This window comes from Podarcis tiliguerta (assembly GCF_965153285.1).
Source record: "Podarcis tiliguerta genome assembly, chromosome: 8".
Classification (NCBI taxonomy): Eukaryota; Metazoa; Chordata; class Lepidosauria; order Squamata; family Lacertidae; genus Podarcis; species Podarcis tiliguerta.
This window is the reverse complement of record NC_139541.1, coordinates 55,537,138-55,551,360: the sequence shown is the minus strand read 5'-3', so window position 1 is coordinate 55,551,360 and position 14,223 is coordinate 55,537,138. Positions and strand designations below refer to the sequence as shown.

Below are 14,223 nucleotides of genomic sequence, written 5' to 3'. Positions count from 1 at the left end.
GCTCTTCGGATCCCCACCTATGCATTTCAACAGTGAGCAGATACTTTGGGAAAGAAATCAGTTGGCTACAGCTTAGGAAACACTAATGAAATTAACATTCTGTATCATTATAGGAGACAATTGTTCAAATGATCTAAGAAAGATACGCAAGAGGCGGCTACTGGGTCAGATGCGTCTCTAGCCCAGTGTTCTGTTCCCACAGTGGCTGATGAGATGCCTCCAGAAAGCTCCAAAACAGTTGTCCTCTGGAATCTGAAGGTAGCATATAGCCATCATTCCTAGTAGCCATTGGTAAAATTGTTTCCTGTGCATTTTATCCAATTTCATTTTAAAGCCATCTTAAGTTGGTGGCTATCATTTTCTGGTTTCCGTACTTAGCTACCCATCTTCATTGGGTACCCTGATTTCTAGTATTATGAGAGGAGGAAGCTCCATGTACTTTCTTTCCCACTTATCTCCTTCCTTAGTTGCCTTTTCCCCCTTTCTCTGAACTAGCCGCCCTGCTGTCAAAAGTTTTTAAGGTAAAGGTAAAGGTACCCCTGCCCATACGGGCCAGTCTTGACAGACTCTAGGGTTGTGCACTCATCTCACTCTAGAGGCCTGGAGCCAGCGCTGTCCGCAGACACTTCCGGGTCACGTGGCCAGCGTGACAAGCTGCATCTGGCGAGCCAGAGCCGCACACGGAAACGCCGTTTACCTTCCCGCTGGTAAGCGGTTCCTATTTATCTACTTGCACCCGAGAGTGCTTTCGAACTGCTAGGTTGGCAGGCGCTGGGACCGAACAGCGGGAGCGCACCCCGCCACGGGGATTCGAACCGCCGACCTTACGATTGGCAAGCCCTAGGCGCTGAGGCTTTAACCCACAGCACCACCCGCGTCCCCAAAAGTTTTTAGCTTTGCTTATTAAGAAGGTGCACCAATTCTGTGGTTACTTTGATTGCCTTTTTCTGCACCTTTTCCACTTAAGGGCTTCTTTGTGAAAAACGGAGTAATAGTATTTCACAGGCTGCCAATGGAAATATCTCTCACCGCAGGCATGAATGGCTACCTGTTGGGCCCCGGGTACCCCACACTCTATCTCAGTGCTGCCTACACTGATGGGCAGCGGCTGCCCAGGGTTTCAGGCAGGGCGCTTGGAGAGATTCTAGTCCTCATGGCTCTGATCAAAAGGGCCGAAGTAAATCGGAACATGGGAAGCCGCCTTATGCAGACTCTTGGGTCCCCCCAAGCGCAGTACTGTCCATACTGACTGACAGCAGTGGCTCTTCAGGATTGCAGGCGGGGGTCTTGGTCCCGTCCGCCTGGCCGCCTCTTCCCTAGGGCTGGGCACAACAGCGCCCCGCCCTGCCCGAGGAGCCCCGCTACAGAGCGACTTCCTTGGGGTGAAGGCGCGCAGCGATGACGTTTTACTTCCGGCGCGGAAAAGAGGATTGTGGGAAAAGAAAAAAGATGGCGTCTACCAAGAGGGTGCTCTATGTGGGTGAGTGAGAGCGCCGGAGGCGGGGAAAAGGGGCGGCGGCGGGGAAGGGGATGGCGACCCCCGGGACCCCCGACTTAAGCGCGTGGCCTTCGTGCGTCTTTCAGGCGGGCTGGCGGAGGAGGTGGACGAGCGCGTGCTCCACGCAGCCTTCATCCCTTTCGGCGACATCACGGATATCCAGATCCCCTTGGACTACGAAACGGGTGAGGAGGAGGAAGCGGGGGGCGCTTGGCTTCGTAGCTACAGCAGCAGCAGCCTCGGGCTGCTTTCTAGAGGCTTTGGACTACAACTCCCATCAGCCCCGGTCCAAAACTGTGAAGGGAGGAGTTCCCGGCGTTGGGGAAGGCTGAGCTGGAGGGCGGGATTCTTCTCCCGCATCTTGAGCCGAGAGAGGATTCCTGCAGGTGGTAACTTTGCCATGCATGGCGTACGGGGATCTTCTCTGCTGCAGGGCTAATGCTGAAGGTGCAGGAGCTCTATCAAGGCCACCCTCGGCATGCAGTGATTCCTGTTGCTTTGAAAGGCGTTTCCCTCTGGCGTGGGATATGTTTCTTCCCCAAATCCCTGCTTGTCCCCTGCAAGTGGGTTTGAAAATGGGCCCTGTGTGTTAGGGTGTGCAGGATGCCAGAGAGGATAGAGATCCTGCACCTCTAAAAAGAGGGGAAACCACACCTGGCATGAGAAGCCGTGCCTGTTGAAATGGCTCCATTTGCACAACTGCTCAAGATGCTGGAGCCCTGTCCTCTCTTGCATCCTCCTACTGGAGGTCTACCCATGGAGAGGAGCGATGCTTTGGATTCCTAAGGAAATACTTGAATTTTTAGGCCACCACATTACATTTGATATTGTATGCCTTAAGTGGGGACTCTTAATGGCTCAGATGCTAAGACTTTTTCCAAACTGTGACAGAGGTGAGGTATCCTTAGGTTTAGTCTTGACAGCATAACATACTGTACTTGTTCTCAAATGAGACTCATGAGCTGCAACTGTTCATCGTAACTCCTGAATGACCCGCTGAGTTCCTCCTTGGCTTTTTAGCTTCTGGTGTATGAGCTCCATAAACATTTTTTCCATAAATGAAATATGAAAAAGAGTGTACCCAATGTTTTGCACCATCTATAATAATTTCACTCCACAGTGTTTGTTAATTATTTAATTGCGTTGTTCTGTTCCAGACATTTCGATCTTAGATTAGTTCAAACCCATCCAGATGGGCAGAGTATAAATAAATTATTATTATTTATTTAGTAGTATTAGGAGTTTAGCTCTGAATTCCTACTTCAGCATGATGTAGATTGGTTTTAGATCTGTACTTACAAATTGATCCTGACAAAAACAGAACTTCTTATGGAGAACTTTTAGTCCATGATCTTTGTGGTTTCTTGCTTCCTATATTCTCTGAGAAAAAACAGCATCCAGGTGGTAGAATGAAAGTGAATTTCTGAGCACTTTACTCCTTTTCACTAAATGGTCTACTAGTAACATGCCATAAATCAATTGGATGGGGCTTCTGAAATGTCAGTGTGAGACATTTTGCTTCTCTTTGCAATCCTGTGTTGATGTTTTTTGTCTGCCTTGAGCCTTTGAGTGCTAACTTTTCTCTTGTATTTCTGCAGAAAAGCATCGAGGTTTTGCTTTCATTGAATTTGAGCTGGCTGAGGTGAGGAATAGCAGAGGGGGGAGTTTTGAGGTGGATTTTCAGATTTGTTGAACTTTTCCTCATCCATTTTCCCTCACGTTTGCCAAAGTGCTGGTGGGGTGGTGGTGGCAGTGGTTAAAAAGGGTGCTGACTTGGGTAGTGGCTGGGTTTAATCAAAGAAGGAAGGGTTGGCCATTAGATAATCAAGGCTTTTGAGGGCAGGGGAAACTTCTTGATTTTCCAAGAAAATTTTTATAGTTGCTTGAATAATTAAAATTGAATGAGCAGTAGAGAGTAAATGTAAATGTATCTTGGGTCAGAAAGCAGTGTTTGAAGGCACCCTTAGGATTACAGTGGGACAGAAGCTTGTATTGCTTAACCATGCAGAATCATGACTCTTCCTCGTTACATTCCTGTTGCTTCAGTTAAATTTCAGAGCATGCAACTGTTGAAACTGTGAATGGGCAGAATTGTAGACTGGTGTTCAAAAGTGTATTTCTGTCTTTGTAAGCCTGTAGCGATAATGTGCCTGACTATCTGCTGCTTCTTGTGGGTCTTAGGAACAATTTCTCTCTCAAACTTAATACTTCTTGGGATAGGGACACCAAGCTGGAGTGAACTAGGTGAGCAAGTAAGCACATAGTAAAATCTATATTTTTCCTTTTAGGATGCTGCAGCCGCCATTGACAACATGGTAAATTGATCTTACTTGCTTTTCTGGAAAGTTCAAATGATGCCCCTGCTCTGGATTCCATTTCATGGGAAGAAAGCAGCCCAGACACCTTGGGCCTCCCTTCTGGGGTGCTTTACACAGCCTCCTCATGCAAAAATGTTAGTTTCAGGTGGCCTTTGAGAACTAAGAATTGAAAGATCTGTTATCTCCTTGCTATTCATTGGCCTGATTCACACAACACTAATCCAGCTGTTTTTATTAATTAATTTATATACCACTTAATTGGCAAAGTGACTTATTTGTCACCCAGTGGGTGTGATCTTGGGCTTGTTGCTTCCTCTTAGCCTAGTCTACCTCACAGGGTAGTTGCGAGTATAAAAAGAAGGGGTGCTGCTCTGAACTCTGGCAGAAGGGTGGGATAAAAATATGTCATTAAATAATACTGTCCCCCCTTCTAGAATGAATCTGAGCTCTTTGGGAGGACTATTCGTGTCAACCTGGCCAAGCCGATGAGGATTAAGGAAGGATCATCCCGCCCAGGTGAGGCATGGAACTGAGATTGGTGCCACAAGCCAATAGTCTTAGCTATTGTGTGTGAGGAAACCATTGTATTTTATACCTTGATGGCAAAAAGATCAATACTAGATTCTTTTTTCTCAAGAGCACCTTCTGTTTCTCTTTGACAGTTTGGTCAGATGATGACTGGCTGAAGAAATTTTCAGGAAAGACGCTGGAGGAGAATGTGGAGGAAGAAGGGGCAGAGCCTGCCCGATCAGAGACCCAGGAGGTACATAGGCATTACCTTGGCTTGTGGTGGGAGCATGCAGCGCTCTGTAGTTGCAACATCTTTTGGGGGACATAACTATTGAGCCACATCTACACAGGGGGCTTCTTACTAATAATCTGTTTCACTTGCTGAGCACTTTCAGTCCCCCTTAAGTTGCAGAGTACCCCTGCACAGTTTAGCCTGCACAGCCTCTTTGCCTACCTGCACAATGGATGGTAGTGTTACGCCAGTGCACACCAGGTTGCCTAACAACTGAGTGCAGTTTGGAGGCATGGCATGCTCTTCTTCCACATCACACACACCTTAAGAGGGGTTTCTTTGCTTTCAGAGGTGGCAAAATTCACTTAGAGATCACAGCGGCAACAATAATAATAATACATTTATAAAGTGCTTTGAAGTATTTAGTTGCTTCCTGTACATTATCACAGTAATCCTTACAACAATCCTGTTAAGGCTGGTCACATAGAGATAGTGGCTTTGCTGTGGTCGCTTTCAAACTCATGGTTGAGGCGACTAGGGTTTTGGACTTGGAAAAAGCTCTGTTTTTCTTCTAGGGTGAACCACCAGCAAAAAAATCAAGGGCAAACCCCCAGGTTTACATGGACATCAAGATTGGAAACAAGCCTGCTGGTCGATTGAACATCCTGTTGCGATCAGATATTGTACCTATGACCACCGGTAAGAAAAGGCTCCTTTTTGTACAGTGATAGGTTGGAAACCCCAGATTTCGCCCCTAGTATTTCAGATCAGTTGCCTAGATCTGCCTCGCTCTGCTTTTTGAAGATGGAGGACAACATTTCAGCACCTCACCCTCTTTCTTAAGAATTCCTATAGATGGGAGGCACTTGCTGATATCCAATGTTCATTGCATTCAGAGTGGACCCATTGATTTCAGTGGGTCTACTCTGAGTGTGACTATCATTAGATGTCACACAGCAGCTCTGAAGTAACATCTGTAAGCTTCTTTTGGCCCTGGAGATTTGATTTCAAGTAGTTACATGTTCTCTAGCATTGTTTCTTTTTATCCTGGGCTGCAAATCCCTCTGCTTTCCCAGTTGAACATAAGACTGAGTCAAAACAGAATAATTTTGTCTTTTCCTGCTTATCCATTAATGTTCTGTCATTTCCTGAAGCAGCATACTTACTCCCTTATTTTCCTCCTTGCTCTGAAGTGAGCTAAAGAAGCCTCTCTCCTTTACTGTGTTCTGCATCCTCTGCAAACATGGGAAAAGGCCATTTTACTTGTCTCATTTTCTCCTGCAGTAGAAGTACTGACATTATTGTTTATTTCTGCATATATTAGATACCGTTGCTTTGTTTTTAATTTTTAGAATTCAGTTGGAATCATTTTTACATTATCAGTGTAGTCAGGGCTTTTTTTCCAGCCAGAACTAACCAGAACTCAGTTCTGGCCCCTATCAGGTGGGTGCCATAGCCATTATTGGAGAATAAGTGAGGTGTTCATGGTGAGTTCAGACACCTTTTTTCTAGAAAAACAGCACTGAGTATAGTAGAATTATTCTAAAGAAGACTGAAGAGGCTGAACTATTACCTCATTCAGCTACGTTTTGTTGTATGAAATGAGGCTGTCTTTGTAGCTGTCATTAGGCCTGGGCGATATATTGATATATTGCCCAGGACCAGTATGAGGGGTAGACTGCAAATGTGGTTTCACTAAGCGGTATATCGCTAGTGAAACCTCCACTGCTCCCTTGTCCCTCCAGTGCCCAGCACAGTGAGAGACAAACAAGCTGCAGCTAGCCACTGGAAGAAGTGGAACTCAGAGCTGTGGTGCGAAACTGCCATCGCGGTCTGCCCCTTATGCCAACACAGAGGGAGAACCAAGCTGCATCGGCCAGGTGCCAATACAGCTTGCTCCTCCCTCCGAGTCTTTAAACTGCTTGGCTGACAAGTGCACGGCTGCCCTCGCCACAGCCAAGCAGTTTTACAGAGCCCCCAACCTGCCAGTGGCTCGTGCGAGCCAACATCAGCGTGGGGGCTCCGTTAAACTGTAACTGCTCACAGCTGAGGAAGCCTTGATGCTTCTGCTAGAATGCAAGCGGGAGAAGGATTTGGGCTCCTTCAGTTGGGGAGTGGGAGGCTTTGCGCTCCCTAGCTGAGGTGTGCAAATAAGCCCCCACCCCTCCGGCATGCGTGCATGCCAGAAGGATGGGGATCTTGCTCAGCTGGGGGTTGAGTCTTTGCGCTCTTTGGCTGAGAGGGCCCTGCCAGTGAAGGTGAAAGGGAGCCCTGACAACGGAGTCTGTCAGGTTCTGTCACAGTGCTTCCTCCGTCTTTCGGCAAGGGAGGGTGTGAGCAAGCAGCCTCTTTCTCATAGGAAATGAAGGCTGCTTGCACACCCACCCACACTCTTGCTGGCGAAGCTGAAGGATCCCTGTGAACAGAGCCTCCATCTTTGCCGACAAGGAGAGGGCAAGCAAGCAACTTCTTTCTCCCAAGAAAAGGAGGCTGCTTGCCCGCCCCTCACACCTTGCTGGCAAAGGCGAAGGGAGCTTTGCAAACTGAGCCTGTCAGGCTCCTTCACAGGGCTCCCTCCATCTTGGGGAGTGGAGGGCTAGCTCAGCTGAGGGGACGGGAGCCTTCATGCCCTCCAGCTGAGCAGTGGGCTGGGGCCAGCTGCATTGCTGAAAGCATCTCAGTGAGAGCTGAAGTAGTCTCAACTGGGGCCTCGCAGACTGGGGCCCATGCAGCTCTTTTTAACTGCGATGTTGGGCTGGTGATGTTGAAAATCTAGTATCGCCCAGCCCTAGCTGCCATAAGCCCCTTTGTTGTCCTCAATTTTGAACATTTCTGTTTTGACCCTCCTGGATTGCAGAGAACTTCCGCTGCCTGTGCACACATGAAAAGGGCTTTGGCTTCAAGGGGAGCAGCTTCCATCGTGTCATCCCTCAGTTCATGTGCCAAGCGGGAGATTTTACCAACCACAATGGCACTGGGGGCAAATCTATCTACGGGAAGAAATTTGATGATGAAAACTTTATCCTGAAGCACACAGGGGCAGGTAAGTAACAGAGTTTCTGGGGTGGAGGGTGCGTTTATTTGCCCGCGAGTTGGTCAGGCAGTTTGGAGTCGAGGTTCTCTTGATCTTTTGACTTGAGCCTCCTGCTTTAATTGCTGTGTTGTTTAGAATTATTTTATTGTGTATTTTAATTATGGATGCTTATATTTTAATATTAGCATAACCACTTTATAATTTGTAAATGACTTAGAGGCCTATTTTGGCAGATGCATACTTTAATGAATACTAATAATATCCAGCAGGTTTGTGGCAAGTTGGAGCATTCCCCAGAATCTGCTCTGTGGTGGTGCAGGGATAGTTGGGGTGTTGTTATCCTCCTGCCTCTCTTTCCTTCACTCCAACCAGCCACCACCATCAGAGGGTCAAGTGGGCTTCCTAAGGCCATCTTGCCCAAGACACCTGGTCCCCCACTTCTCGCATGGAAGCTAGCTCTGCACAAAAGAATCTAGGTTCCTCAACACTGCTTACTGCAAATGAGGCAGAATTGTTTCTTTTACTTAGCTTTATTCTGAGAGTTTGTTTTTACATAATCTTCCAAATTTCAAGTTTCCAGACAAAGAATTGAAGGAAGTGGGAGCTGTTAGATTTTTTTTGGGGGGGGGGATATATTGCAACAAAGCAAAGTATGAAACGTTTATATCTCCCAAATGGTGGTAGTTGGCTTTTTAAAAATACATAATTAAATGCAGGTTTAGAAGACGCCACAGGATCTTCTAGTCTTCCACAGCTGGAGGTGCAGGAGTTCAGTCTCAACTCCTTGTCTTGTCTTGTCACCTGTTCCCTTTTCCTCAATTTGTTATAAACACACACACACAGATAGATTTTTTTTATTCCAGATTTGGAGGAAATTCTTAAAAGGACGGCTTGTGTCTTTGTAGGCTTGCTGTCCATGGCCAATTCTGGCCCCAACACCAACGGCTCACAGTTCTTCATCACATGTGATAAGACTGACTGGCTGGATGGGAAGCACGTGGTCTTTGGAGAGGTGACGGAAGGAATGGACGTGGTGCGGCAGATTGAGGTTAGAAAGCCAGAGGGACTGAAATGTTTTTATTTCTTCCTTTAACCTGACTTTAACATCTGCTCCCCTCTCTCTTTATTATAAAGGCCGAAGGCAGCAAAGATGGGAAACCAAAGCAAAAAGTTATCATCTCGGACTGTGGTGAATATGTGTGAATGTTTGTGCAAGCAGAAGTGAACTGGAAATACCTAACGAAATGAGCAGAGCACCACATCACTTGGTTACAAAAAGTGTATTTGTATGTCCTTATTGAGATCTCTAGATTCTAAAAAAATCTATTTTGTACAGAACTTTTCCTCCTATAAATAAATTATAGCTATTTTTTTACACCTGGCCTTTTAAGAGTTTAGCTTTTTAAACTTTCTTGCCAGTTCAGCCATGTTTGTCTTTCTGAACTACAATTAGAACTTTTTAGGTTAAAACACTATAGACTTCTCTAACCGAACTCTTTCATCACAGGAAAAACCCTCCCTGAGACATTGCAGTGTCCTTTTCTGGACATTTGCAAGAGATTGAAAAGGTACTGTGGAGATTCTTCAGATCTAGGAAAACCTGGCTCAGACCTAATGAGACCTGGTGCAGTTAGTCGACTTCAATAGATGTTTGAGGCCTTAACTTTAATATCCCAAATCTACAGTGAAGCAGTTTGTCTTACCAGCCTAAGTCCTGTGCCCAGAAGATGCCAACATGGCTACCTTGTCACCACTAAATCTGGAGAGCTGGTGGTTACATTAATATACAGTGGTACCTCGGGTTAAGTATTTAATTCGTTCCGGAGGTCCATTCTTAACCTGAAACTGTTCTTAACCTGAAGCACCACTTTAGCTAATGGGGCCTCCTACTGCCGCCGTGCTGCCAGAGCATGATTTCTGTTCTCATCCTGAAGGAAAGTTCTTAACCCGAGGTACTATTTTTCAGTTAGCGGAGTCTGTAACCTGAAGCATATGTAACCCAAGGTAGCACTGTACAATGTTAAACGATAATCTAGTGTTTGTTTTCTTATTTCAATTTATTTGTTGACTGATAAAACATTCCTAGGTGACACTGATTGTGTAGAAATCATTGTGAAAGCACACTGAGAGGCCTTCTTCTGTGAATGGGTCTAATGCCCCTCTAAACTCTCTATAGGTTAGCCATCCTAAAATAGCTCACTTAAAAGAGGTTTCGAGCTACTTATGCTCCCAGTGGTTATCAGCCAGGGTAGAACCTCCATGTGCCAATGCAGCATACCCTTAAGTACCAGTTTCTTTCACCACATGATACATTTCAGAGTACATTTGGCTCCAGCAAACTTGGTGGGGTAAACTGCCACCAGCATCTCCTTCCCAGCTCCCTGTCCAAGTTTTGATGAGCTTTTGCAAAAAGGGGGTGGGTGGGTGGAAATTGGAGGAGCCAAAACACACATGGTTCATTGTTCAAAAAAAATGTAATCCAGACATGCTGTATATATCCAGTAGAGAATCTGATTGGTAAAACCTTCTGAACAACCAAGGGAAAGGATTTTTTTTTCACACAATGTATAATTATGGGGTTTGTTGCCACAGGATGTTGTTACAGTCTCTACCATAAGTGGCTTAAAAAGAAGATTAAGACCTATCATCTTGGAATCATCACTGATGGCTAAAAATGAAACTTGTGTCTAGAAGCAGCAATGTACCACTGAGGAACGGATTCAGGAGCAGACAGGCATGGACTGTTGCTGCAATGGCTGTGAGATTCCAGGGAAGTGAACACTACACTTGAATGGGCCTATGGCCTAATCCAGCCAGGCTCTCCCTACTTAACTTCTTATGCGTCACTGGAGCTGTAGCAGGCTATGCCAAAGGGAGTGAACTGAGGCCACAGACCCACAGGAATGGGTGTGGGCTGCCGTGCCTCTAATTGCTGGGGAGAGGAACTGGCTCTTCAGGTGTATGAAAGGAGATGCCCAACAGATCAAGCTGGAAATACTGAGGATTCTGCACAATCTTCCTGGCCTACAGAGAGATTGTGGTGTGGGAGTCACTGAATGATCCTCTGCTTGGGGACAGTGAGTAAGGGGGTGCTTTGGGGCGCTTGAGAGACGTGCGTAATTATTCTGAGCAAAGCTATGTGCAAGTTGCAAAATGGTTCCTTGTTCTCTTTAGGAAGGGAACAAGCAACCCCCCTGGCTGCAGATGTGCTGAGCAAGGCAGTCGGGAAAGCTGGTTGCCGAAAGAGATGGAATGAAGACATTTCTGTGGGTTGTGGCGTCCAAAGGAAGACTTTCTGCAAAGAGGAAGGCCTGGGGCAAGGAAACTGCTCCATATGCTCGGTGCCCTTAATCATTTGCTCTACTTCAGGGAAGGGGGTGCAGCTCCCACTTGGATGGAGCCCCCAAAGGGCATTGGACATATTTTCTTCTGCATGTGGCCAACACCTTCCAGATTGATTATACAACCTGGTTCTAGTGTAAGGTGCACCTCCAGCAAAGAATGGAAACTGGCAGACCTAAAAATGCCCAGAGTCCTTTTTGGTTGTCAATCCAGGTGTGTGTGAGGGGGGAGGGGTGCCTGCTCTCTGGAAATGCCTCAGATGATTGGAACCCATTGGCTACATTATACACAAAGAGAGGAAGTGGGTGAGGAGAGCCACATTCTCTAGCCCATTTCACCAGAGGGACACTTCTTTGACCCCAAACAGGGTTAGTTAGGGTGTTCTATATTAAGGAAAACCTCATCCTCCACAGAGCCTTCCAAAAGGTCTCTTGCAGACCTTCCTTAATGCCACATGGGAAAAGGTCTGACACTGTCAGCTGAAGCAGAGGCCCTGGGTTTTGATGGGGCGCCAAAGAGCAGTCTCCCCTACATGGTGTCAGCCGCCAATTGCCAGGATTGTTCCTTGCCTATGGTCCTCCTCATGGAAGCCTGAGATTTGGGACCCTCAGGGTTTCAAAGAAAGTGTGGCTGTCATGTGCAGAGCCAAAGAGAGATCTGATAATGTGCAGGAGGACTTATGAAAAGCTCCAGCATCCCCAAAGGGCAAAGGCGACACTCCCCAGGTGTGTTCCTCTCTCTGGACTGACCAACGCTTGCACATGCTGTTCCTTGCAAGTTTTTGGACTGCCTTCTGTTTCAAAAGCCCTGAAAATGTCAGGGATGAAATAAAGTGTACAAACAGGGCATCCTAATTTGCATGCTTCTCTACCGTGGCTTTTAAAGTTTAATTTAATTTACAGTGCAGGAACTGGGCGGGGTCTTGGCACAGAATACAAAACAGGCCTATGCGTGCAGCCAGATCATGTTTTAGTTTGCTTGGCAAAGGCTCCTCTGTGGGGGATTGTTCAGTTTGTTGAGGATGTGAACCAACTGACCTCCAGCCAAACAGCCCGAGTCTGTGTCAGCTCAAGGTCAGGCAGGAAGAGCCGACTCCTTCACTTACTGCATAGTGGCAAGATTTTCGTCCCCGTCCTCTCCAACAGGTGCTCAGGGCCCGCAGACTGCCAGGGCTTCCCTCCTGCCTCTTTCCTGCATGCAGCAGCAGTCCAATGTCCACCCAGGCATCAGTGGCAGCCACACGTCTTGACCACCATGTTGCGGTGTTTCTTGAGGATGACGTTGTTGTTGCTGTCATAATAGAGGACGGAGGTGGCACTGAGCTTGGTGGGTGCGCAGCAGGCCTTGGGGACTGTTTCAGGCTTCATCAGGTGAACCTAAAAATGGAGTTAAAGGGAGATGCAGTCATTGGAGGTCTCCTCCATCAGAAATTGTCCGGCTTGGTTGGAGCGTTGAGTAACCAGCCCCCGAGGTCCAAAGGCTGAATGTGCACACCCCCAGCCTCCCCCCACCCTAGCATCTTGATTTGGAGAAGGAAAAAACTTCAAAGCAGCACTTGTTTATACGGAGAAAAGGCATCAATTTCCATGAGTAGGTTATTTGTCCGCGTTGGCAAAAATATTTATTCAAAACCGTTTGGCAGCTTGAGTTGCAGTTTATGTTGGAGACTCTCTCAAGGCACCATCGCTGGAAGGAAACTATCGAGGGGCTGGAAGTCAGATTGCAGGGCTGTTGCTTCCACTGCACATCTACTTTTATCCCACTGAATTCCAGCTGAAGGGGAGTGGGGGATTATCACGATGTCTTTCAAGGGATTAAAATACACCTGGAACTGCCTCCCCACCCCAATGAAGTGAACAAGAAGCTTTTGCAACAGAGGGAAGAACTGATTGGAGAGCACCTGCTTTGCAGGGAAAGACGGCTTCATGCTCAGTTGCCTGTCTAAAGGCCCAATGTATGAGGTCTCTGGGGTTGCACTGGGTCCCGAGAGCAAGTGAACTCATTTCAGCTAGAAAACAATCTTTGTGCATGGGAAACAGCTTTTGTAGCTGGGGTGAGAGAGATACAGCATTGCAAGCTTGCTCCCTCTGCCTCTCCTGACTTGTCCCCTGCCCATGCAAACACTAGGGCAATTGTTTTGAAACCCAGTCAGTTGGAGCCAGAGCACTACTGGCTGGGGCTGATGGAAGTTGTAGTCCAAAGATACATCACCAGGTGCATTTCCACCAGGCACCAGAATTCCCTGAGGGCTGCAAGAAGGAAGGCCACCATGGCGTCTATGCTTCAGCTTCACTAAGGGCCAAACTATACGTCAGATGTGTGGTTGCATTTTATAGATCTCTTTGTAATAAAAAATAAATAAATAGGAGCCAGGAAAAGGAAAGACGTGATCAGGATTGGGCTTGAAGAGAGCATTAAGGCTTTGGGTGAGGGGAGTTAATTCTTTCCCTTGCACCAGAGCCCTGACAAAAGTCATCTCACCTTCCTGTTCTCGACCACAGGAGGGAAGATGCTGCAAGTGAAAGGCTGGGACCTGGAGCATCTGCCACACTTGAGGGACATGCCAGATAATTAAAGAACAACTAAGTCTCCCGATGTCATTGTGACATCAGATGATTTGTCAAGTGGGCAACCCTTCTCATTCATCAAACATGGACCGCAAGCTGTAGGAGAGAGAACTGCCCAGCCCAATCCAGTCCCCTACACTACCAAGTATACTAAAGGCTTCAGTGAAAGCTACTGACCTAGGGGCGATAGCGGAACAAGGGTGCACCCCACTTCTTCCACTCTGATCAGAAAGACACAGGAAGCTGCTCAAAGTGCATCTAGCTCAGTACTGTCAACTGGCAGGAAATCTCCAGGATTTCAAACGAAAGTCATATCCCAGCCCTACCTGGAGATGCCATTGAACCTGCTCTGCTCCTGAGCTATGGGCTTCCCCAACATCTACAGACAATCCCCTCTAGCTTGCCTCTCTTGTTCCAAGGTGCCCTCTGCCATGCGGAGATACTGACCAGGGACTGAAGGATGGCATGATTTGTGGCATTCATGCAGGAGTCCAAAGGGAAAGCGCAGTCCCCTGCGCAGTAGAAGGCGGAGTAGCCCCGCGGGGCAATCACCCAGTCCTGGAAGAACAAAGCAAAATAACTTAGGAGAAGGTGTGGCTAAAAAAGCTTACCTGCAGCAAAGGCATTTAAAGAACTCTCTGACTTTACCAGTTTTCCTAAAATTAGGCTTCAATCTTAGGGTGCAGTTGGTTGCTGCATTTGAGTTTCTGCTTGAAGTCCCC

General features: G+C 47.1%; 2 protein-coding genes across 2 annotated transcripts in view; one reads left to right on the top strand and one right to left on the bottom strand.

Moving 5' to 3' along the window:
• The first annotated feature begins 1,372 nt into the window (after nucleotides 1-1,372).
• PPIE (peptidylprolyl isomerase E) lies at nucleotides 1,373-8,967 on the top strand. Its single transcript, XM_083453163.1, has 11 exons — nucleotides 1,373-1,480; nucleotides 1,585-1,683; nucleotides 3,097-3,140; nucleotides 3,787-3,813; nucleotides 4,251-4,332; nucleotides 4,479-4,579; nucleotides 5,134-5,257; nucleotides 7,416-7,601; nucleotides 8,498-8,640; nucleotides 8,727-8,796; nucleotides 8,833-8,967. Exons 1-10 carry the CDS (start codon nucleotides 1,399-1,401, stop codon nucleotides 8,793-8,795), a joined length of 957 nt encoding a protein of 318 aa, XP_083309289.1. The 5' UTR covers nucleotides 1,373-1,398; the 3' UTR covers nucleotide 8,796; nucleotides 8,833-8,967.
• Nucleotides 8,968-9,630: 663 nt separating this feature from the next.
• LOC310683305 (bone morphogenetic protein 8B-like) overlaps nucleotides 9,631-14,223 on the bottom strand; it is a 28,318-nt gene continuing 23,725 nt past the window's right edge. Inside the window, exons 6-7 of the mRNA XM_083453138.1 lie at nucleotides 13,949-14,059; nucleotides 9,631-12,310 (exon numbers count right to left, since the gene is read on the bottom strand). Of these exons, the coding sequence (XP_083309264.1) occupies nucleotides 12,161-12,310; nucleotides 13,949-14,059 (261 nt within the window). The 3' untranslated portion in view covers nucleotides 9,631-12,160. The remainder of the gene's footprint in view (nucleotides 12,311-13,948; nucleotides 14,060-14,223) is intronic.

Coding starts and splice junctions, on each gene's coding strand:
- PPIE (XM_083453163.1), top strand. CDS start 1,399: ATGACGTTTTACTTCCGGCGCGGAAAAGAGGATTGTGGGAAAAGAAAA. Junction 3,814..4,250: donor CAGCCGCCATTGACAACATG/GTAAATTGATCT, acceptor CCCCCCTTCTAG/AATGAATCTGAGCTCTTTGG. Junction 4,580..5,133: donor CCCGATCAGAGACCCAGGAG/GTACATAGGCAT, acceptor TTTTTCTTCTAG/GGTGAACCACCAGCAAAAAA.